We start from the raw sequence: 24,448 nt of genomic DNA, 5'->3' as shown, positions 1-24,448 counted from the left end.
TTGGAATGTGCTCCAGGCAGGCAAACCCGCAGTCACATCTCATTGCAATAATTGCAGTAATTAGTATAAAGAAAGCACCCAGAGGGAATTTTTGTGTTTTAGGAATAATGTTCTTGTGTCTATGGTTCCTGGCTCCCTTTGGGCTGTGTATGACATCATGCAACAGTTCATTGGCTGCCACCCAACCTCATTCTGTGCTACACTGGGACTTGGGGAGTTGTCCTAGTGCTGCTGAGCATGGACTCCTCATGGCTGGTTTATGTCAGTTCCATTTATGAAGGTGGGAACGAATTGGCTTTTGCAGCTGAGAAATGACCTCATGTGCCTGGTTTCTCTGGTGACTAACATCTTCATTACTGGCACTCATCCATGTCTTGCAGAGGAGCAGGAGGTGCCATCCAATGCCTTAGCCAGCGTGGTCCAATTTGTCCCTCTGGAGCTCATGGATGGTGTCATAAGAAACCTAACCAATGATGACAGCATCACTGATGTGCAAATGATGATGGCCATTGGCAGGTAGGCTAAACTGCATTAATGAACGTCATTCTCAATCTGGAGAAAAAAACTGTCCCAAAGCTGCATTGAGTTCCTATGCATAGTTTTATTCCCAGATTGTAGCAAAAACCATTTTGGCTGGTGTTGTCTTGCAAGGTGTAGAGAAAAGGGGAATCCAGGATCCTTCCTTCCTTCCAGCCCTGAGGGCTTGGAGAACTAGAATTAAGATTACTGATGATGATAATGATGATGATGATGATGACAATGATATCTGGTTTGATTTGGTTTCTTTTTTTCGTAGAAATAAGTAGTGTTATGGGATACCTAGCATGAGATACTTTGAACACAACTGGTTTTTTTCCTCCAGAGGATATTAAGGGCTTTTTCTTCACAAAGTGTCCTTTTAATAATTTTTTGTTGGCCCCTGTATCCCTTTGGAGGGACATTGCCCTAAATTGTTAGCCACAGCTAAAAGACCTGCAGAAATTTTTTAAAGTTCAACTGTCTCAATGAGCATACCTTGACCTCCATCAGATGGGTGCAGTGCTGCTGGCCTGCATCTTGGTGCTGTGCGATTTTTATCCTCTGTGCAAGAAGAGTTGATGGTGACATCAAGGCATGATGAAGAGGCAGTGGGTGAAATATCACTTGTCATACTGGACTTGGTCCTCACAGAAGCAGGGCCCTGATATTCCTTGCACACCTTTGTCCAAATCCTACAGCTTTGCTTCATCCCAGTACATTGTTCCACGTTTGGCTAGGAGCATCTCCAACCCATGCTTTCCACCACAAGAGGTCTCCACTTAAGTGGGTGATGTTGACATGCACTTAGCCCAGGGGAGGTGGAAATATGTTTTTCTCACTGTTCCTACTAGGATCGTTCCCTCTCAAGTAGGTTTCATGACACAAGTCCACATTATTCCCAATGGGAACTTGATGCAGAAAGAATGGGATCTCTGACTTGCATGGTTTTCACAGGATCCAAAGCCAGCCAGGACAAATGTTAGTTACCGGTTCAATTCTCAATCTTCTCCATCTTTTTCTCCTTCTGGGATCTGGTTCCCAGATGCTACTGTGAGCTCCAGGCAATAAATCTCTAAGAGCACTAGTGTCTAAATATAGTGCTTGCAAAATCAATTGCATCATTCCTTAAAAAATTCTTTGTCATGCCGAAGGATGAGTAAACGATTACTCAGCCAAGATCTGTAAGCAGAGTATGCACAATGTAATTAAGATCACTTAGGAGGAATGCAGAAGTTTTGGTGGCGTGTTTACAGCCAGCAGATGCCCCAGAAAACTGCACCACAGTTGGCCTTTGGATGAGTGCATGCTGCATAAATAGAAAAATAGAGAAAAATGTACAGGTTGATAGGGTCTTTTTGGTCAGGATTCCTGGGAGAGCAGACACACGTGAAGCAGTTTTTTCTTCCAAATATTGGATTTGGGAGTTCATGGCAGGGGAATGGACTGGACATGGGATGGAGCTTTTGATCTATCCAGGCATTTAGAGAGCAAATAGTGGTTAAAAAAAAAAGCAAGCCTGGCATCTGCTGGTGTAGATGCACATCACAATCTCTTAGTAACCTTTGTCATAGCTCAGGTAGAGTCTATTAATATGTCTCCATGACTTCAGAAGTACTGATTTGTATCTTTGCTTGTATTTTTCTTTTTTTTTTTTTACCCTTATGGCACATGTATTTCGAAGGGCCCAACTTCAGCTGCATGGAGCTTCTATCATCACAAAGAGACACAAGCACTTGCTATCTCTAGAAATCAGAATTTGAATTTAAAAGCTGAGCATGCCATGTCAGTGGCTCCTTTGGAAAATTAAGGCCCTGGTTCATAAAATGTTTGTGAATCTTGCAACGTGGAAAGTGTGATGTGAATTTAAAAAGCTATTTGTTCCCACTGGCTGCTGATGAGGAAGGATTGTAATTTGGCCATTAATGTTGGTAAAAAATAGCTTATAGTGGACAAGGTTATTTTATGCCGGTGTGAAAAGAGATAGATAAAGGAAGGCCCTTAGATCCCTGAATCCATCTTCCTGCTTTATAGGTATTAATATTACATCCCTTTCATGAGTGCTCAACCATAATCTTCAAAGCAAGAAGGGTTTTTGCTCCCACTGCTTTCTTTCATAGCTGTTCCACCATTTGATTGCTTTAATGGTTTAGATTTCTCTTCTAATAGGCAGCTTATATTTATTTCTGGTATTCTTGTAGCTCTTTTGATTTTATGCCAGCATAAATAGCTGCAGTGTCTCTTTTCCTTCCCTGGTGTTAATTTGTTCAGTGTATGCTCAGAGAGCTGCCCCATCCTCTCTCTGCTTTCCAATGGCTATGTTGAATGAGCCATATTACTTCAAGCTTTTCTCTCAGGAGAGGTTCTTCATTTTCTTGACCAGATCAACAGGCTTTTTCAACACCTGTTCCCACTTCAGGTCATTGGTCTTGGATATGGATGTTGAATTTTGTGCACCATGTTCCTGGTGAGGTTCTCCCTGGCTCAAGAGATCATCAAATATCTATCTGACTTCTCTTCTTCAATAAGCAGCCATTTCTTGTTATTTCCTTCCTACGTGCCTTGCCTTTGTTTTGAATGAAAGCATTTCATCCTTGTTCTGCATCTCTAATCCTTGGTGTCTTCCTTGTGATGCTTTGATCCTCCTGTGTTGATGATGCCTCCTAGCTTTGCATCATCACAAGTTTCACCACCACATTCAGGATGTTTGTACCAACACCTTTAGGTCGTGAAGTACACTGCTTGTTCTGTATCCCCGCAGATACAGTCAGATATGAGCTTGAATCCTTTGATTAGAAAATTAGATATCCTGGAAAACCTTACTTTTGCCACCTGAGTAAACCCCTGTGGCCCTTCTTCCCAGTCATTCCCTCACTGCTTGTCTTAATTACTGGAACTCTCTTCCTGTTCTTCCCACACAAAGCATTACTCCAGTGTTAACAGAGTCATTAAAACCACCAGAGTTGAATTTTACTTGATAAACATCCAGCTCCTCTTGGTAGTGTATGAGCTCTTCATGTTTCTCTTTCATATCAGCTCTCATTGCTCCCGTTTCCATTACTCCTTTTTCTTTTCTCTTCTCTGCCTCCTCCTTGTTGCTGACCAGTTCCTTCATCTTGCTGAAAACAAGAGGATGCATTTATTTTGCAAGTTGCATATAAAGGCCATGTGTTATCTTCAATCAACATCACATCCCCCATGCACAGCGTCTGCATAATCTATCCTTAGTCTAGTCTGATGCAACTGTCTGCAGAAGTTTTTCTGGTATTTGTTTTATGATCCAGCTTGGCTTGATTTTTGTTATTTCTCAATCTCCCAACGTATTCTGCTCTTCAAGCTTTATTTATTGGCTAGCATTTCTTTTTTTCCCCATTTTTTTATAGACTTGATTTATTCTTGCTCTTTGCCTTGGTTGGTTATTTATCCACAGTTGCCTTTATGTATTATTGCACAAGATGCAGACTTGTAAACAAAAGAGGCTGATTGGGTAAGAAAGATGGACTGATATCTTCAAACAAAAGGTACTGGAATGAAAATGATTAGCAAAGTTTGACCTTTGAAGCTCCCAAGCCTTGATTACCTTGAGGTTCTGCTTAGCATTTAATTCAAACGTGATTTTAAAAGATGTTTAAATAAATACTTAAACAACCTATCGTCACTCAGTGATACCATTTTTTTTACAAGTGGCTCTTCTATAAAGTATTGCAGAAATTTGACATCTTGTTGGCTGAGTGGCTGTAGTAGGAATTGATTAACTATTCTATTTAGTAGTACCTGATTTCTATGAGGCTATTTTCTTTCTTTAATGTGATTTGGGGAATGAATGTTTCCTGTACAGGGAAGATAAAGATCCAGATCCCATTTGCTATCTAACAGTACCAACTCTTTAAATTTGCATTACGGTTCTTGAAAAAAGAAGACTGACCTTCTAGGGACTCCTGTGAAAGATGTATTAAAAAATCCTTCTCTGTATCCCTCATGACCAGGTTTCCAGTTTCCTTCTGAAGAGGGCCCACATCCTCCCTTACCTTCTTTTTATCACTGATATATCTATAGAATTTCTTCTTGTTCCCCTTTATGTCCCTGGCTAGATTTAATTCTGTCTCTTAGCTTTCCTAACCTGATCCCTGGCTGCTTGGACTTTGTAGTCCTCCCAGGTCTGGTAACCTGTCCATGCTTCCACTCCCTATAGACTTTCTTTTTGCGCTTCACTAAGTCCAGGAGCTCCTTGTTGATCCACGGAGATCTCCTGGGATTCTTGTCTGCCTTCCTTTTTCTTGGGATGCACTGCCTTCTGGGCTTGGATGGGATGGTCTTTGAATATCAGCCAGCTTTCTTGGGCCCCTCTTCCCTCCAGGGCTTTCTTACATGTCATCCTGCCAAGCAGTCCCCTGAAGAGTTGAAAGTCTGCTCTCTAAATGCCACATGTGCACCCTATCTCTTACTTGGCCATCCCATTGACTGGTAGGAACTTGGAGAAAATTTAACCCAAAGTGGAGTTTAACTTTCACAATATATGCATTACATTTGCTTCAAGAGTTTGACTTTCATTTCAGGATGATCGACTGGGTGTCATGGCCCCTGGGAAAGAACATAGACAAGTGGATCATTGCTCTGCTGAAGGGTTTGGCTGCAGTGAAAAAGTTCAGCATCTTGATTGAAGTTACTCTTTCAAAAATTGAAAAGGTCAGTGGGCATCTTAAATATGACTGCAAAACACAAATTTCTTGCACCTGGGATATCTTCTTGCCCTTCAGTTGAATGAGGGTGAGATACAACTTCAGATGTATAGGAAAGATTGTGCTATACCAAGGAGTTTTGCAGGAACCATCGTGCCCACTGCACACTGTGTGTGCTGTATTACTGTGTATGGGGCAGTGGGCTACTACCAGTTTTGCATCTTGGAATGATGTTCTCCAGTAATGCCCATTTTAGCCATTTAATGTAACTCCTAATAAAGGGAGCTGGGTACTGGGAGTCAAGCTGGTTCTTGATTGAGTGTGTTGCATAAGGATTTTGGGTCCTGCAGCAACTGAAAGCCCAATCCAATGTCATTTAGAGCTTGGCTTGCAGAGGCACTGATATCTTAAAAGTTATGAAATATAACAAACCAAAGACTTTAAAGCCAATCAAACATGGAGGTCTTGTACAACCCATCCTTAGGAATGTAAAACACTCTCCCTCAAATGTGCCTAGGTCCGTGCTGGTTGGCTTGGCCAAAATACACACCATCTGGTAGGGTTAACAATCCATACAGTTACAGGGCAATTTTAAAGCCTGTGTCCTGGCCTTATTTAATTTAGAAGTACAGACAAAGCTTCACTCCCATTGCCAACCTCTGCTTTGGCAATGAGTACTTGCTACTGTCTGATGTGATCAAATTGGTGGCCACTTCAAAAATATTCTCCAATTTATGGTCCCACAGTTCCTTCCTTTGTAAGATGGTCATAAGGCTTGACTGAGTCTCTCCAGTGGAAGTCACCATGAAGTTAACAATACCATAATTGTCTGTACCAAAACATTATTAGTAACTGAATTTGCACCTGTGATCCCTCTTGTGCATCAAGCAGTGAGAGGGTCACTGAATTTCTTCAACTTCTCTTTATCTTTCCTTTCATTGTTAAAGCATAGGAAAAGGACAGCACTTAAAATGCTGTGTGATTGTTGGAGAATCTCAGAAGAAGGGTCTGAAAACAGTAGAGGGCACTGTTATTTTGTGTAGATTGGGACAAATGTCATTACTTAGCCTTTGAAAGCACTGAAAGACTCTGAAAGACCTTTGCTTTCTATCCCTTTGCCTTGGAAGGTTGGTGGTAAGATTTCAAATATAACAATAAACAGAAGAAGCTCATAGTAGAAAATCTAGTTGCTCTCTGTTCTTGCGAGACCTCTTCTATCAAGAGGAGTGAAGGTATGTTACAACAGCCCAAAGCCCTGTGCCTCACTGTGCAGGCCTGAAAGAGTGAGGACAAGCCACATGGTGTTTTTATGGTGCTTCAAGGCCATACATCTCTGGACAAGAGATGTCTCTGGAGGCCTAGCTGCAGACTGCATGTTTTGATATCCAGATAAGTATAGGAACACACCAGTATATGTAGTAGATGCCCAGGGCCTCCATTTCCTGATAGGCCCTTCAAATACGTGTTGTGATGCCATCTTGCCTTCTCATTTGCTTTTCTCTCCCCACCAGGTCTTCTCCAAGCTGCTGTACCCCATTGTGAGAGAGGGGGCTTTGTCTGTCCTACAGTACATGCTCTTGAGCTTCCAGCATTCCCATGAAGCATTTCACTTGGTAAGGATGCATCCAACCCTTGGATGAACTCATTACCCTAAGTTAGAGGACAGCGTGGCTGGGGGGGAGCCTAAGAGGTTGAATAATGCTGTTGAATAGTGAATATTTCCCACTCTTCTGCATACTGCATATTTCACCGTCTTCTGCAGCCCAACCAGCTTTTTGGGCCCTATGGAGCTGATTTGTAGAAGCAAATCCTACCAATATGTGTAACCCATCACCATTTATTGAAGTCCTGAGGCATCTTCCCAAGCACCACACACCATCAATGTATTAAGACTTGAAGACAGGATCAGAACACTTCTAATCATGAATTCTCCACTGTTCAAGGGCACAAAAAACCCAAACAAGACCCAATTCCAGTAACAGTAATAGCAACCAACAAAAAACCCTCAAACCACATACTCAGTAACCACTTCTAGCAGCATTTTAATCTCCTCTTTTCATTTTCACAATGATACTTTATATATATATATGTGTGTGTGTGTGTGTGTGTTTATTTACAGTTGAAACTAAGGCGCAGCTCTGATTCCCACCAATATTGCCCCTGGAATGCTATAATTGAAAAGCAGGGCTGAGGACAAAGGCATACTTGCAGAGATTGAACTGCTAAAAAAAAGTAATGAAAAATTACTGCTAATAATGCTTGATATTATACTTTTACATTAAAGCCCTTATTTTTGGCTTTTTACCTAAGTTTCAGAAGAAAAACAGATAAAGTTGGAAAACGGCAGAACTAGCCAACATCATCAACTGGTGTTTTTTGTTTCTGAGCAGGAGACACTTTAATTGAGCCCAATTTCTTGAGAAACCCCTCAGTTTCTAAAAGCAGAATGATCTTCAGCTGAATATTCAAAATTTGAATGACTCCAAAAGCCATCAGTCACTCTTGGCCTGAAGTTTCTATCTGCGACCCAGTGAGCACAGATTTTCTTCCCTATTCAAAATGAAAGAGCCAACAAGAAGACATAAACTCGTCATGCTTCTTATCTCAGTGTTCGCTGGGACACTTTGGAAGTTTTGAGAATTGTTCCAATCACAGCTTGGCAAAATATTGGTGCATAAAATGGTACTGGGTTTCATTCATTGCCCTCTCCAAAACTTTTCCATTGGAAAGGAAATAGTTAAAATCTGCAACATTTTGAGGAGAAAAAAAGAAAAGAGAGGAAGAAGAGCAGAAGAGAAAAAAGGGGAAGATCAAGAATCATAGAATCATGGAATCACAGAATGGCCTGGGTTGAAAGGGACCACAATGATCATCTAGTTCCAACCCCCTGTTATGTGCAGGGTTGCCAACCAGCAGACCAGGCTGCCCAGAGCCACATCCAGCCTGGCCTTGAATGCCTCCAGGGATGGGGCATCCACAGCCTCCTTGGGCAACCTGTTCCAGTGTGTCTCCACCCTCTGCGTGAAAAACTTCCTCCTAATATCTAACCTAAACCTCCCCTGTTTTAGTTTAAAACCATTCCCCCTTGTCCTATCACCATCCACCCTCACAAACAGCCGTTCCCCCTCCTGTTTATACGCTCCCTTCAAGTACAGGAAGGCCACAATGAGGTCTCCCCAGAGCCTTCTCTTCTCCAAGCTAAACAAGCCCAGTTCCCTCAACCTTTCCTCATAGCAGAGCTGCTCCAGCCCTCTGATCATCTTATTGCCCTCCTCTGGACCTGCTCCAAGAGCTCCATGTCCTTCCTTTGCTGGGGGCCCCAGGCCTGGACACAGCACTGCAGATGGGGCCTCACAAGAGCCGAGTAGAGGGGGACAATCACCTCCCTGTCCCTGCTGGCCACCCCTTTTTAATGCGGCCCATAACACAGTTGGCCTTCTGGCCTGCAGGCTCACACTGCTGGCTCATGTCCAGCTTCTCATCCACCAGGATCCCAAGTCCTTCTCCGCAGGGCTGCTCTCAAGGAGATCTTTTGTATAAATACCTGGAATTGCCCCGATCCAATGCAGCACCCTGCACTTGGTCTTACTGAACCTCATTAGGTTTTCATAAGGGCCCACTTCTCCAGCCTGTCCAGGTCCCTCTGAATGGCTTCTCTTCCTTCCAGTGTATCAACTGCACTGCTCAGCTTGGTGTCACCCACAAACTCTCTGAGGGTGCACTCGATGCCATCATCTGTCAGTGATGAAGATGTTGAAAAGCACCAGTCCCAAGGCCGACCCCCGAGGGACACTGCTTGTGAGCAGCCTGCACCCTGACAGAACCATTCATCACAACCCTTTGGCTGTGACCAGCCAGCCAATTCCTAATCCATCAAACAGTCCATCCTTCAAATCCACACCTTTCCAATTTAGAGAGAAGGATGTGGTGAGGGACCATATCAAAGGCCTTGCAGAAGTCCAGATAGATGACATCCATCACCCTTCCCCCATCCACTGAAGCCGTCACTCCCTCATAGAAGGCCACCAGATTGGTCAGACAATATCTGCCCTTGGTGAAGCCATGCTGGCTGTCTTGAATCACTTCTTTATCTTGTATGTGCCTTAACATAGCTTCTAGGAGGATCTGCTCCATGATCTTCCCAGGCACAGAGGTGAGGCTCACCAGCTTTTAGTTCCCCGGATCTTCCTTTCTCCCTTTCTTAAAAATGGGAGTAATGTTTCCATTTTTCGAGTCACCAGGAACTTCACCAGACAGCCATGATTTTTGAAATATGATGGAGAATGGCTTGACAACCACATTAGCCATTTCTTTCAGAATTCTAGGATATCATCCAGCCCCATGCACTTACACACCTTCAGTTTCATGAGGAGGATTCGGACTTGTTCCACTGTTACAGTAGGACAGAAATGAGGGGACTGAGGATTCTGAGCCTTCAGTCCAGAACTGTTCTGGAGTAAAATTAAGCACAACAGAAACACGATAAATGCAGTGTAATTTCAGGGTTACTCCAGTAAATCTGCTACGCTGGAATCCTGGTTTTAATTTTCTGTGTGGCTCTGGGGTCAGCAGAGGGTGCCTGTGAGCAGTTTATCATTCTTCTTTTGATCTGTTTGCTCATGTTTAAGTTTTCTAGATGAATGCAAAATAACAAATGTGCTTTTTATGGGCCTTTTGCTACCCATCCAACTCATACATAATGCGTACTATTGGTGATTGGTGGATGGTTGGACTGGATGATCTGTAGGTCTTTTCCAACTTTGGTGATTCTGTGATTCTGTGATACCAATTCCAGTTTATTTTATGCAGCATGGAATAAAATATAGTGTACCAGATAGCACTTTTTGTACATTAGTTCACTTGTTCTGTAGGTCTGAATTCCTGAACTCAGTATTCAGTGTATAACAATCCTTTCCAGTGTATGTTTTAGCAGATATTGATCTTCACAAAGAATTGAAATGACAGCACAAACTTGCAGGTGCTGTACACTATGAAACCCCTCAAGACTGGTAGCCCTGAATTTGCACTGCTAAATTTGATGGAAGATTTGCTATTGAGTTCATAGGGTGAATGATGAAATCTGGCACGGTTTGAAGTCAGCTTCTGTTGACTTCCTTTCTGCCTGGATATGAATGTCATTCTGTTAAAGCTTTGTGAATTACTTGGAACCATTTTTGAGATAGTGAACTCTCCTTTTCCAGCTGCTCCCTCACATCCCCAGGCTGGTGACCTCACTGAAGAAGGAGGACTCCAACTCTGCCACCAGCTCCCTGGAGCAGCTGGCTGAGCTCATCCACTGCATGTTCTTCCGCTTCTCAGGATATCCAGATCTCTATGAACCAGTGTTGGAAGCTATAAAAGTAAGCTATTTTCTTCTTGGCTGTTCTTCTTTACTTCATATGCAATCATAGAATCATTTGAGTTGAAAGGGACTTTTCAGATGCCATCTGGTCCAACTCCCCTGCAGTGAACAGGGGCACCTACACCTCGATCAGGTGCTCAGACCCATCCAGCCTGACCTTTCATGTCTCTAGGGATGGGGCACCACCACCTCTCTGGACAACCTACTCTAGTACTTCACTACCTTTATAATTAAAAACTTTTTTCCTTAAATCCAATCTAAATCCCCCCTCTTCTAGTTGAAACCATTTCTTCTTTTCCTGTCACAACAGAGCTGGCTAAAATGTCTCTTATAAATGACATCTCAATTTTCAGCATAGTGCAGAGGGGCTGTTCTACCGTTAGAAATGTCCTAACCTCAATGCTTCAAACTGTGGCAGAAGAAAGTGTTTACAGTTCTGAGATTGAGCCCCATGTAGGCTAGTTGGCTGGATTTTGGGAAGAGACTTCTCTTATGGTGGGCGTGCAGAAGTCCTTGTCATGATCGTGGGTTTTATCTGTAGTTTCAGTCTTGAGTGCCTCTAAAATAGTAATACCGGTAGCTAAATAGCACATTCATGTGAAGAGCATGAGGATGAACTGTGTTACAAACACAAACACCTCCTGCAGAGAAGCTTTGCATTTGCCCATCAGAAAGATAACAATTGGTGTCACTGATCTCTCTTTCCAAGGCTCTTCCAGCTCCAAACGAAGACCGGATTAAACATCTCTTGGGACAAAATGCTTGGACCTCCCAGAAGAATGAGCTGGCCTGCTTCTACCCACGCCTAGCCTCCAAATCAGAGACAGGGAAGATTGGATTAATTAACCTGGGAAACACTTGCTACATGAACAGTGTCATCCAGTCTCTTTTCATGGCTTCGGAGTGAGTTGTTGCTCCCTTGTTCCCACTTAGGACTGCTCCAGGGCTGCTTTTTGCCCTGGCATCGTGCTTTCCACACTGATTTTCCATTCTTGTTTTGCATCTCTTGTTGTCTTTTGCAGCTTTCGGCATTCGGTGTTGAATTTAACTGAGGGCATCTCCCAGCCCCTGATGACAAAACTCCAGTGGCTCTTTGCATTTTTGGAGCACAGTCAGGTAATTTTTTCATGTTCTAGTTATTTGTTTGGCCTGTCGGCCGTGGAATGGCTCGTCTCCAAGTTGCTTCCTGCATCAGCTCCGATGTGCTGATAAGGAGTTGTGGATCTGGGTGCATTTTTGAAACGGGACAAATTTTGTTGACAGGAAAGAGGCTAATTTTGGGGGTGGAGGAGGCAAAGTGAGTCTGCAGCTCCTGTCATCCATGAAAGTGAGCTGTGTTCACACCAAGCTGCCTCTGTCCATCCTGGCTTTGACGGACACAATAACTAATTGACATTGAAATCCATTTGGTAATAGTTCATATGCGTGGCCAACTGAAAAGCCTGTTGGTGTAAAACAGCACTTTCTGTTTCTTGCTGTGCAGCAAGGAAGAAGACTCGAGTAACATGTTTGTCCCCTTGCCTCACTGCAAACCGCAGTCAATCAGTAGAAAATGCCTTAAAAATGGCTTTGGCAGACCAAAAAACCAAAGACCAAGAACTACAAGAGCAACAAACCTTTGGATTCCAGATGTTATGAATCTTTTGTATCCAAGGGAAAGTAAAACAAATTAACCCACAAACAGATTAATTATGAGCGCTTTCCTCACAGCCTGAAATTTGACCTCCAGATGGGTCATGTCCAGGTCCATTTGTGAAAACACCCGTCTGTCCCTCAAAGACACAGTTTTGAGTTTTCACTTGCTGTGGATCCATTTACCTGTACCTCTCCATTTCCCAAGACTTGACTGGCAACCCTGGCTCATTACATTGTGGTGCTACAGCATTACAGATCCATATTGAAATTGAATGAAGAAATAAATGCATGGATAGTTCATATGAGTACCTGAGTGACAGGCGTTGGTAGAAGTGAGCACATAGAAGCTCTTCTCCTCATGACAGTCCAGCAAAAGGATGTTCAGCAGGGCTGACGTTCATCCTTTCAGTGCTGGATGCAGCAAACGAAGCAAGTCTTCTCCTATATGAAGTGAGATCCAGTGGATTAAATGTGTTTTTCCCTCTCGGTTCCAGCGACCTGCCATCTCACCTGAGAGCTTCCTCTCTGCCTCCTGGCCACCCTGGTTTACCCCTGGTGCTCAGCAGGACTGCTCGGAGTATCTCAAGTACCTCCTAGATCGGTATGTGGCAAGCACTCCAATTTTGGAGCTCAGACATGATGAGGCCCCAAGACATAGCGTAATATGAAATGCTGACTCCCATGGGAGAGGTGCAAGTGGCTGAGATCTGAGAGATTTGGTGTAAAAATGGGAAAACCAGTCTGGGGCTTCTTCGTAGAACTGTTTGTGCCCAGCTGGGGGTAAGAAATGAAGTCAGCTTGAAAATTTCTGAAATTGCACCCAGTTCAGTGGAAAAGTGTTTGCCTGACAAGCCTCCTCTTTAAAATGCTGGTTTTGCCTTTCTTTCACCTAAAAATCCCAAATCCCCAGTGTCCTGGTGATGCCCCTGGACGTGGGGTCAATGCACACTGACCATCTCTGCTTTCTGCAACACCACACTTGGCATCAGACCCGTGTGCACAGACCCGTTATCTATCACACGTTTACTGTGACGAGAGGAGAGCAGATACCATACACGTAGAAACTCATTCTTTAGCTTTTATTGCTCTATGTTGCCATCTTTTTTCTTCTGCCAAAGATTACATGAAGAAGAAAAAACTGGAAAGAGGATCTACCAGAAACTGACAGAATCCAGCTTGATGTCTCAAGCCAGGGAGCGTCATTCCTTCAACAAGACATTGATTGAGAAGATGTTTGGGGGAAAAATGGTGACAAAGATTCGTTGCTTGAAGTGTTTGAACATCTCCTCTAGAGAAGAAGCCTTCACAGACCTGTCGTTGGCCTTCCCCCCTCCTGATAGGCCTGTACGGAGACCAAGAAGCACCTGTGTTTTACCTGTGGAAGAAATCAGCCCACTGCTTATTGAGTCCCACAAAAATCTGAACCAGCCAACAGGGTCTCCCTGGGTCCGGAGGAAGCCCCCTGTGCCTGGAGATCCCGCAGCCCAGCCCATGCCGGTGGAAACACTGGGTTTTCGGGAGCCCAGAGAATCAGCACATCCCTTAAGCAATGGTGCTGTTGGTGTGGATACAATCAAAGATCCTCATTTGGCTTTTGGGGAGCAGGCATGCGCTCCTAAGGACTCCCGATCCGTCCCAGATTTAATCAACTATTTTCTGTCCCCAGAGAGGTTGACAGCAGAGAATCAATACCACTGCGAGAAATGTGCTTCCTTGCAGGATGCTGAGAAGGTGGCAGAGCTGACAGAGGGCCCGCACTACCTCATCCTCACACTGCTGCGGTTCTCCTTCGACCCGCAGACCATGAAGAGGCGGAAGATCCTGGACAATGTCTCCATCCCTGTGGTGCTTAAACTGCCCATCCTCGTCAGCTCAGAGGAAACTGAGGACATTTGCTGGCATGGGAAGGACAGGGCTGACCTGGGCAGCACCTTCGTGCCCGCCGTGTACGATCTCTGCAGCGTGGTGGTGCATTCAGGCATCTCCTCTGAGAGTGGCCACTACTACTGCTACTCCAGAGAGTGCACTGATACCGGGCCCCAGGCACCGCCCCGGGATGGGACACCAAAACGGGCTTCAGACAAGCAGTTGGACTTTGAAATCCCATGGTATCTGTTCAATGACACCAGGGTTTCCTTCTCCTCCTTTGAATCAGTCAGCAATGTGACTTCTTTCTTCCCCAAGGACACTGCCTATGTGCTATTCTACAGGCAGCGGGAGGGCAGGCCAAGCTCCCCAGTTCATGAGGCTGTGGCAGAAGCCAGCCACCTGCACAGCGAACTCTCCCTCAATAAGGACTTGATGGAAGCCATCTCCAAAGACAACATTCTCTACTTGCAGGTATATCCCAGGTGTACACAGACTGCATTTTCCCACTGAGATTGGGTGTTGAGCTTGATGTATGGCATCAGAGAGGCAGCCAACCCCAGGCACAAGAGAATGACTCAGTGATGTCTGTCCTGGGCAGCTCGGCCTCCATTTTTCTCCAAGCGTCCAGGTGTGGCGAGTGGACCACGGCTGCCAGTCAGGTGCCCACCCTCCTGCTCTCACTCCCCCTCCTTAGCAGGAGAAGGAAAATAAGAGGACGTGGGTCAAGTTAAGTATAGAGAGATGGCTCACTGTCTGCCATCCTGGGCAAAACAAGCTCAACTCAGGGAAGATACCAGTTAGGATTTGATGCCAGTTAGTAGGAGTAGAATAATGAGAACTAAAAGCAAACTAAAAACACTTCCTCCCCATCCACCCTCTTCTACCTTCTCCCCTCCCAGCAGAGCAGGGGAACATGGAGTGGGGGCTGTGGTCTGTCGATAACGCTTTGTCTCTGATGCTCCTCCATGGTCATTCTCTGCCCTGCTGCACCGTGGAAATTCCTGCTGTGTGCCTGGAACACCTCCTGCCCTCCTCCTGGTCTGACCTGAGAGGTCTGAACTGCCCTGGCTGTCAGGGGGTGGCTTTGGATCACCCACGTGGCTAGAGAGATGCGACACTTAGATGCATCTCTCCAGTCAAGTTCTAGAGATGAGTACGTGCCATAGCAACCCCAGATTAGTTTGGGGAAAATTCCCAGGGGCGCGTGGGACAGCACAGGGAAGGAGGGAGCAATTCCCAACGGTCATTTCCATGCAAATAACAGCAATATATTTGGTCATTTCTCCTACAGGAGCAGGAAAAAGAGGCGAGGAACAGAGCTGCCTACATTTCCACCTTGCCAAAATCCCCTCTGTGGTGGAGAGACTTTGAGAGGGACAAGGACGATGACAGCTCATCCGGAGGATGCAGTCCTGGGGGGGGTGGAAGTGGATCTGGCTCTTTTCATGGACTTGTCTTCTAGCAACCGGTATCTAGCAGACAGTCCATGGGGCTGACCCGAAGCTGGAGGCTCCTCTTTCTCACCTCAGTGACAACAAGGAACTCAGGAGAGAATTTGGGGAACAATGCAATGGAAAAAGACTCAGGGGCTGATTTGGAGACTGTTATTGGCACCTGGAGGTTTCTACTGCTTTCTATGCACTTAACGCCTTAAATTAACCCCTGCAGTTAAGCACCTGAGAGACAAGCGTCCACCGACAGCTTGGAGAAGTGCCCTTCTGCTTCAGCGTAGCACTGTCTTGCCTGCTGCCACCATCCTGGGGAGGGAATGGGGATAGGGGTGAGGATGGACCCAGCAATGCCCTGGGAATGGAGAGTGCTCCCACGCATCCCATCTGCAGTCCTTCCTGTGGCACTGAGTTCCGGGGGACCTTTCCTGGGTTGTTTTATTTTAATGTGCTTTTGCCAGCCCACTTTGAGGCGCATCTAACGGTGGGAAAAGGCTGAATAAGGCCCAGCAGCCAAAACTGCAATGCCAGTATTCCAAGGTGGTGTGCCTGCAGGCTTGCTTGGCGGCACTGAGCGGCAGCAGGTTGACCTGGACGATGCTGAGGGTTATAAACTACCCCCAGCTGCAAGAGACTGAGCAGCTCTGGTTGGTTCCTTGGGGCTCCATTGGGCCCTTGTGTCACTGGTGACCTCTGGATGCTGTGAGTGTACACGGCAGACCCAGCTGTTTGTCCAGATATGTCTTTAGGACTTGGTTACTCTGGTATTTCCTGGTTTCTGGTCAGATCTGCCAGACTAGACAGCTGGGCTTTCTTTTAGGATGCCCTGAGCTAAGACCCCTAAACCCACCAGCTATTTCTTAAAATACTGATTTGCTAGGAAAGTAACCCAACCAGATGCACTTTATGCGTCCTATATAGGTGCAGACTATGTAAAGCAGAGCTTTCTACATAATCAGTCACAGAACAGGAGCTGATTTTGGTGGCAGGAGCCAACGCAAGCCCTGGGCAATTGTGTCTGTAGGATCGTGGCTCCAGCCCACAACGCCCCCCGCCCACTGTCCCAACCTGCTTCGTACTTGTGTTTCTAGTAAAAGTTGCTTGAGCTCAAGTGGCAGAAGCGTGTGCCTTCAGTGCTGTGTGCGGGGCCTAATCTTGACTGTGGGGTGCCAGGGGGAACACTGTATTGCTGCGGAGGAGAAGACAAAACACAGGCATAGCTATGGGAGATGCAAGCAAAGGATCGAATCTCTTGGTGTATACTCATATATTCTTTTATTTTCATCCCTACATATAAATAAAGGAAATCAATTCAGTATAGAGGCTTAGGGTCTTACAACAGTACTCATTTGTGTTGGGTTGATGGGGACAAAAGGACGGGAGAGACTGATGAGAGAGGAGCACTCAACCTTGCATGCTCAGGAAAATCACATGGAGTACGAATGGATTCATCCCAGGCAACTCCTGTCTGACAAACTTGGTGGCCTTTCATGATGCAGTTACAGATAAAATAAAAGACAAAAGAAAAGCAGCTGATGTCACCTACCTGGACTTTTGCAAAGCATTTGACACTGTCCTGCGTGACATCATGGTCACCAAGTTGGAGAAAAATGGATCTGATGGACGGACCGCTCACTGGATAAGGAGTTGGCTGGATGGCCCCACTCAGAGAGTAGCAGTCAGCTGCTCAAAGTCCATGTGGAGACCGGTGATGAGTGGTGTTCCTCAGGAATTGGTGCTGGGACCATCACTGTTTAACATCTTTGTAGACAACGTGGGCAGTGGGGCGGAGTGCACCCTCAGCAAGTTTGCAGACAACACCACGCCGAGTGGTGTAGCTGACACGCTAGAGGAAAGGGATGCTCTCCAAAGGGAGCTGGACAGGCTTGAGAGGTGGGTCCATGCCAACCTCGTGGAGCTCAGCAAGGCCAAGTGCAAGGTCCTGTACCTGGCCATTGTATCAGCATTGCTTATTTTGCTTCACAGCTGATGCTCTAAATAGACCTTTTCATATTCCCACAATTCCCACTTTTTTATTAGCAAACTATTGATATAACATAGTAACACTAATCGTATTAATAACATAATCATAATAACTCAATCAAGGCCTTGATTGACAAAACTCTAAACATAAGGAAAGAGACGAGAGAAACATGGCATCATGATAAGAAATACTGTTAAACCCATTAAAAAGAACAAACACGTTTGGCTTACAGCCTAAGTTTCTGCATCCTGGAAAAATATCCCTGAGGGTTCCCTTCTGTGTTAATCTATAACTGGTTAGAAAAAATCTTCAACGTTCGTGTACTCTGATATATTGATTTTGAATGATCACTGAAATTCGTACAACACATACTTTCAGTGTGCTCACAACTATGCCTTTGGGCTAACAGGAAATCAATGGTCGCACAACTTGATGAAATTGCATGTCAGATAGAATCAATATTCATGTGCTAGAGTATCACAAGGGACACTACTTTCCTTAGCTGGCTAATACCCTAACTTGGTGAGTGTGGCTAAAGCTTGAGCAGTATTGTTTCGGGATACATTTGGATCCGAGAGACAGGATGTCGCAGGAGCAGAGAGGCAAGCAAACCATGCATTCAGGGCAGCACAGAGGTCTATGAGTTTTAGTCAACGTATTCACACTCAGTCACACACACACAAAAACAAACAGACAGGCATCCATTTTAGACAGTCCCATAAGCGAGAAGCAGGAACTCCCTCAGGCAGTGCATTACTACCTATTGATCCTTGAGAAACTGCAGACTGCCAAAAGGAGAGAGGAGGAACACGCCAGCGGCGGATGCGACAGGCAGTGCCAGCAGGGCATCCCCTGCTTCAAAGTGCACTTTTCCTCTCTCACCCATCACAGATTCTCTCCTGCTTTTGTTCTTCTCAGGGTCTGCAGGGTTTTTTCCATTTGTACACCACATCCATGTGGCCAGTGCGTGATACAGAGCCCAAGTGGAACACCTGCTTGTAAAACAGAATGAACTACCAAGGTTAGCTCTCTCTACAAAACAAAATATTTGCAGCTATAGCCACAAATATCAGGTCCCTAAGTGCTGTCAGAATGCTTTGTTTCATCCCCAAATCATTCTTCAGTGAGGGGTCTTTAGGTCCTTGACATAGCTGCTAAATGAAAGGATTGGTGAACTAAAAAATCTGCTGGGCAGTATTCCAGAATCCTGTATCAGAATCATATGCTGAATCAAAGCAAGATAGCGTGTGCCTTTGTCTCGAGTGATGCATGGTCATATTTTTAAAATCCTGATTAGTGGGATGGAAGAGAGCTAATCATTGTTTAACATCCCTTTGCCTGGGATTTCTTTCCAGGTTTTGTCTTTGCAAATTAAAAAAAGGCTAATTGATAGGCTAATAACATCATAACCAAGCATTACTAATACACTAAAAAAGCTATTCCCACAGATTCCAGCATTGGTAACATCAAATCCTGTCTACTACTAAAATAGAAGACGTGCACAACAACCTAGATAATGCTTAATAATTCTAATTCTTGAGACTGCATTGGGAGCACAGGAAAATCACTTTGTCATACCATCGCTAAGGTTGTTTACAATACAACAAATTACAAAACATGGTAATGCAGAGAGGACTGGCACTTTCCCAGAGGGAAGCAGGCAACATCTTGTCCCCCCGCCCACCTCCCACAGGACAAATAAACAAACAAACAAACAAAAATTGGCTGTGATGGGAGAACTGAGTAGCAACTTTTTTTCAACTGTTTGTAAGCCGACAGATTGGACTGCCTGGATGAGCAGTAAAGTGTCCTTTAGACCCTCTTCTTGTTCTGCTGCTATTAATATATCATCCATGTAATGATAAATGAGGATGTGAGGTCTAGCTTTTTGTACTGGTTGTAATGCATTTGCTACCAGCAGTTGGCATATTGTTGGACTATTGGGCATCCCTTGTGGTAATGCAATCTAATGATACCGCTGAGCAGGGCTTTGTTGGTTGATGGAGGGCACTGAGAAAGCAAATCATGGTGCATCTTTTGGATGAAGCTGAATGGTAATAAAACAGTCTTTTAAATCAAAGACTGCTATGGGCCAATTCGAAGGTAACATTGAAGGAGAAGGAAGACAAGGCTGCAATGCCTCCATGGGCTCAATTACTGCATTGACAGCACGCAGGTCCTGTAAAAGCCTCCACTTTCCACTCTTCTTGAGGATAACAAAGACTGGAGTATTCCAAGGGCTGGCAGTAGGCACTATGTGACCAGCAGCTAGCTGTTCTCAAACTAGCTCATGTAAATGCAGCAACTTCTCCGTTGTTAAGGGCTGCTGATCTGCCCAAATAGGTTGTTGTTTTCCAAGCTAGGGGTATAGGTTGCTGCCAATCAATGGCTCTTACTGAAAATTTGTATGCAAAATCATGCTCCATTGACTTAAAAGATCACAACCCCACAAAGTACAGAGAACCAGCAAGATGTCAGGAGCGGTGTGAGCAACGGATAAAACCTGGGCACTTTGGGCTCCTGCAAGCCCCCATCTCCTACAGTAGCAGAATTAGGGTCTTTAAGTGGCCATTCAGAGGGCCATTCACTTGACTTAATGATGTCAGGATGAGGCCATTTCCCCTCATCCTTTCACCTGTTACCAGTGAGAAGAGAGCAGCCCCGCTCTCGCTGCAATCACCTTTCAGGTGTTTGAAGAGAGCAATAAGGTCTCCCCTCAGCCTCCTCCCCAGACTAAACAGCTCCAGCTCCTTCAGTCACTTCTTGTAAGGCATATTCTTCAAGCCCTTCACAAGCCTTGCTGCCCTTTTTTGTACCTGCTCCAGCACCTCCGTGTCCTTTCTGTACTGAGGTGCCCCAAACTGATCACAGTACTCAAGATGGGGCTTCACCAGTGCTGAGTACAGGGCAGGATGACATCCCTAGTCCTTCCACGAGGACAGGCTGAGAGAGCTGGGACTGTGCAGCCTGGAGAAGAGAAGGCTGTGAGGTGACCTGAGAGCAGCCTTTCGGTGTATGAAGGGGAGCTACAGGAAGGATGCTTGAGCAGGGACTGTGATGACAGAACAAGGGGAAGTGGTTTCAAGCTCAAAGCAGTGGATTCAGGTGAGATGTAAGGAAAAAGTCTCTATCAGTGAGGGCTGAGGAAAACGGAGCATACATGGCTGTGAGGTACTAAAGTGTTTCCCTGAAGCAGATATAGATGTAGCTGTAATTCACTTTATCAACCAAATCCATCTGCGTAGGTTTCTTGTACCATGAAAATCCCTACCTTCATTCTCATGTCCATCACTTCACAGAGTGGACATGTGTAGCTGTGGGAAACACATAGCGACACGACCTGAAGAATGTTTTGAAAGCTTCAAGGTGTTGCATAACTCAAACTGACCCAGTTTCCTCCTTCCATCCCACTCCATAGCCGTGCTGACAGTCAGCAATGAGAGATGACATTTTATTATCATTCTTTTATTTTCTTGTTTCTTTTCCCCTGAATATACAGTACTTAAAAACGTGATCACTTTCACATCAGTCATGTACCATGTTTATTAACAGCAAAAAAAAAAAAAAGGAATTATCTAGGTTTCACTCAAGACTGATTTACAGGATAAATAATTGTTTCCAATTACATTAAAAAAAAAAAAAAAAAAAAAAACGACAACAAACCGTAAAGAATAAATTAATTAACTTAAGTGATTAGCTGTCCACAGTGATTTGAAAACTTCATAACCATTCCAACAGCGACACCACAAGAAGACATGTACTGTACAGTTTGCCACAGATTACTCTTGTCCTTCCTTCTACAAACTGAAAAAAAAAAAATCCTCAGTTTTTCAGAACAGTCATAGGCTTTGAAACACACAACATATCCCTGCTTCAAAGCCAGGGCTTTGACCCATCCTTGCTGCAGGTTAAGATACAAATGGCAAAAACTATTCTACTTTGGCTGGGTCCATTCCCACCCAATGATGCTCAAAGTCAGTGGGGACTGCTGACTTCACCACGAGCTGAGTGGGACATCACTAATGCTAAAGGTTTGCCCTAGCCCTATGGGATTCATCAACGTGTTTCCTTGGAGCCCTTTCCTCCACGATGCTTTCCACCACTGTGTCCTAGGGGCTCCCAAATTAAATGTGGTATTTTTGGGGACTGTGAGGCAGCAAAACACCAAAACTGTGCAAATGTTTCTTTCTCCCATTCCCTCACTCAGGAGAAAGCCCCAACAAGTGGTTTTTTTTCCCCCACGCTGGCAATTGTACATGATGTTCTCAGTGAGTTTTGCAGAGCAATGTCATGTATGATGCTGGACACAGCAATTGAGATATCGACTAATTAAACCTCACCATGCTCCTGTGAGGTGGGGAAATAAGTACTAAGATTGTAATCTTCATTTTACGGGCTGAAAGTGGGAGTTAGTTTAAATGAACCTCCTGGGCCCACCTGAAGATAAAATGCAGCGTCACCTGAAAGACAACAATAAAAGGATGGCCCTTATAGTCAATCCACTGGCCTACAAATGCACTTGTTATCTTAGAAATACCCAGCACTGAAAATTAAGAGTCTGCTGATTGCAAGCAAGCCCATCAAGAAGCAATTTTAGCTCGAGCCACGGGGTCCAGCTCCTGCTCCAGGAAATCTGGGCACAGTGTGTTAAGCAAGGCTCATTGTGAGTTGGCTGGTGACACCTTGCTACGTATTGGCTCTTCTCCAAGAGAAACCACTGATGCAGGAACCTGATTAACAGCACTTCTCAAAGAGCTGTGAACAAGGATCGGACACAAAGGACAAGTGGATGGAGGGATGGACTGCTTCAGACTGGAGAACTCATAAGTGTACACATCTCTGCCTCTGCCTTGTGATTTGATGCTGGAGTGGTCTCTCGGATTTGCTTGGCTTTTTGGCAGCCATGCATGTCCTTTGGCTCCACACCTGACTGAGGTTAGGCTCTGTTTTTTGCCCTTCCCATTGCAAATAGGGCTTCTCTATAGGCACAGTCCAACTGCACTGGTCTCATACTGACAATGTTCATCCAGTACAATGCACAGTGGAGCTATCAGCTTTTACATGGAAAAGCAATATCACCAGATGGGTAAACGTCAGTGCAATACAAATACGACTTAAGAGAAACACCCACTTCTTCCCTTCCCAGACTAAGGAGATCAGCCAGGACCTATGGAGCTATTTCACAGAATCACAGTATTAGAATCATGGTGCTGGAGGAGCCTCTGGGTACCTCTGGCCCAACCCTACCCCAGCAGAGACACCCAGAAAAGGGTGCCCAGCCCCACAACCAAGGGCTTCTGGAGATCCCCATGGAGGAGAGCCCTGGATCCCCTTGTCAGCACTCAGTTTATCTAAACATCTTCCCATCAAAGCCCATGTGGTGGTTTAACATTGGCAGGCATTTAAGCACCACACAGTTGCTCACTGCATTCTGCAGTGGAAAGGAGGAAGAAAATTGAAAGGGCAAAAGTTAGAAGCTTGTGGAGTGAAAGACAGTTGAAGAAGTTTTTTGAAAAAGGATGAAAAGAAAATTTGCATGATGCAGCTGCTCACCATGAACTGACCAATGCCCAGCTGGTCCATGAGCAATGGCAGCCCTGGAAAATTCAAATTTCTCCCCAAGCTTTATTCCTGGGCATGGCATCACATGGTATGCAGTGTCCCTTTGATCACAGCTGTGCCCCTCCCAGCTTCTTGTACACCTCCTTGTTCCTCACTGGTAAGGCAGCACGAGAACCTGAAAAATCCTCCTTGACTCTGAGCAATCATTGCTCTGCAACATCTGATAACAGCATCTGTTTTCATCATGAATCAAGAGCATAGCGCCATTCAAGGTACTATGAAAGAAAAACTACTCAAGGTACTACAAAAACAACTAACTCTATCCCAGCCAATGAGCCACGGGTGGCCAAATGGAGCCAACTCTTCCCTGTATGCTCAATGGAGTGGGATCCTGGGATGCAGGGATGCAGGTGGGGCTCCAGAGGGTCAATGTCAATGTCAAATTATGTGTTCAAGCTGTTTTCCAGTGGCTCAGACTGTGTGTCCGTATCCTAGATGACTTGGCCTGATCTAGTCAGCCCTATCCCAGGTGCAAGGGATGGCCTCAGTGTGGGTTAGGCCACTTCACCAGCGTATGTGACCTTAGGGACTGAGCTGTGCCTTGTCACTTCATGCCCAGAGAAGAGGTCCTGGCCCTGTTCAGGATGTTATAGGCATTTAGGTGTTTTTCCTTTTCCCTCACACGTAGGAGCCCCTGCTCCAGCAGTGGGGTCTAAGGGTAAATGAAGGGGAAGAGATATCTCCAGTTCCACTCCCTGCTTCAAGCAGGTGCAGCTGTGGGGTCCAGCCCATTTGTTCAGGACTTGATCCATTCTGGTCTCCAAGGACAGAGACAGCACAACCTCTCTTGGGACATGCTGTGAAGCCACAGTTATCACTTCCCAATGATTAAACCAAGGGATCCCCAGAAGCAGGTGTCCACCAGCACAGCTGAGTCCCCACCACCCTTTTTATTGTGATTCTGATTGGGATTCCTGAATGTTGGGCAGGATGACTCCCCCAAGGGTGAACTGCCCTGGATAATTCCTGAGAGTGGTGTGAGGGGAGCTTTTATGGCTCCCCATGGCTTTTACTGAGAAAAACTCTTCACAACCCAGAGATCTCTGCTGATTTGACTTGAGACTCATGCCAAATGAAGTTTTGGAGACCAAGACTCAAATCTTGCTGGCAAGCACCCCTACCTTCTCTCCTCCCAACCCATATACAACCCTCTTCAGTGGCTGGTGGCCCTGCTCCAAATGCATCCCAGTTATCTCCCAGTCAACCCAAGCCTTGGCCACTTTCTGGTGCCAACTCCAGATGTAGCCCCATCTGCCAGTCAGTCAGCTTTGTCCCAGCACAATCTGCACACACACATTTTTTCTTGTATTTGAAACTAGATTTCATCCTGGCA

General features: G+C 45.2%; 1 protein-coding gene across 4 annotated transcripts in view; it reads left to right on the top strand.

Moving 5' to 3' along the window:
• Positions 1–18,169, top strand: part of LOC116230366 (ubiquitin carboxyl-terminal hydrolase 35) — a 28,424-nt gene extending 10,255 nt beyond the window's left edge. For all 4 annotated transcript variants that reach the window (XM_090134122.1, XM_090134125.1, XM_090134123.1 and 1 more), the window contains 9 exons: positions 381–516; positions 5,073–5,202; positions 6,707–6,808; positions 10,397–10,555; positions 11,267–11,460; positions 11,580–11,673; positions 12,687–12,793; positions 13,311–14,532; positions 15,353–18,169. In XM_090134122.1, the coding sequence (XP_089990248.1) occupies positions 381–516; positions 5,073–5,202; positions 6,707–6,808; positions 10,397–10,555; positions 11,267–11,460; positions 11,580–11,673; positions 12,687–12,793; positions 13,311–14,532; positions 15,353–15,523 (2,315 nt within the window). In that variant the 3' untranslated portion in view covers positions 15,524–18,169. The remainder of the gene's footprint in view (positions 1–380; positions 517–5,072; positions 5,203–6,706; positions 6,809–10,396; positions 10,556–11,266; positions 11,461–11,579; positions 11,674–12,686; positions 12,794–13,310; positions 14,533–15,352) is intronic.
• Positions 18,170–24,448: the final 6,279 nt, after the last annotated feature.

Source organism: Phasianus colchicus, chromosome 1 (assembly GCF_987193195.1).
Source record: "Phasianus colchicus chromosome 1, bPhaCol1.hap1.1, whole genome shotgun sequence".
In the NCBI taxonomy this organism is placed as follows: Eukaryota; Metazoa; Chordata; class Aves; order Galliformes; family Phasianidae; genus Phasianus; species Phasianus colchicus.
The sequence above is the reverse complement of the archived record's forward strand: the minus strand, read 5'-3'. Positions and strand labels throughout refer to the sequence as shown.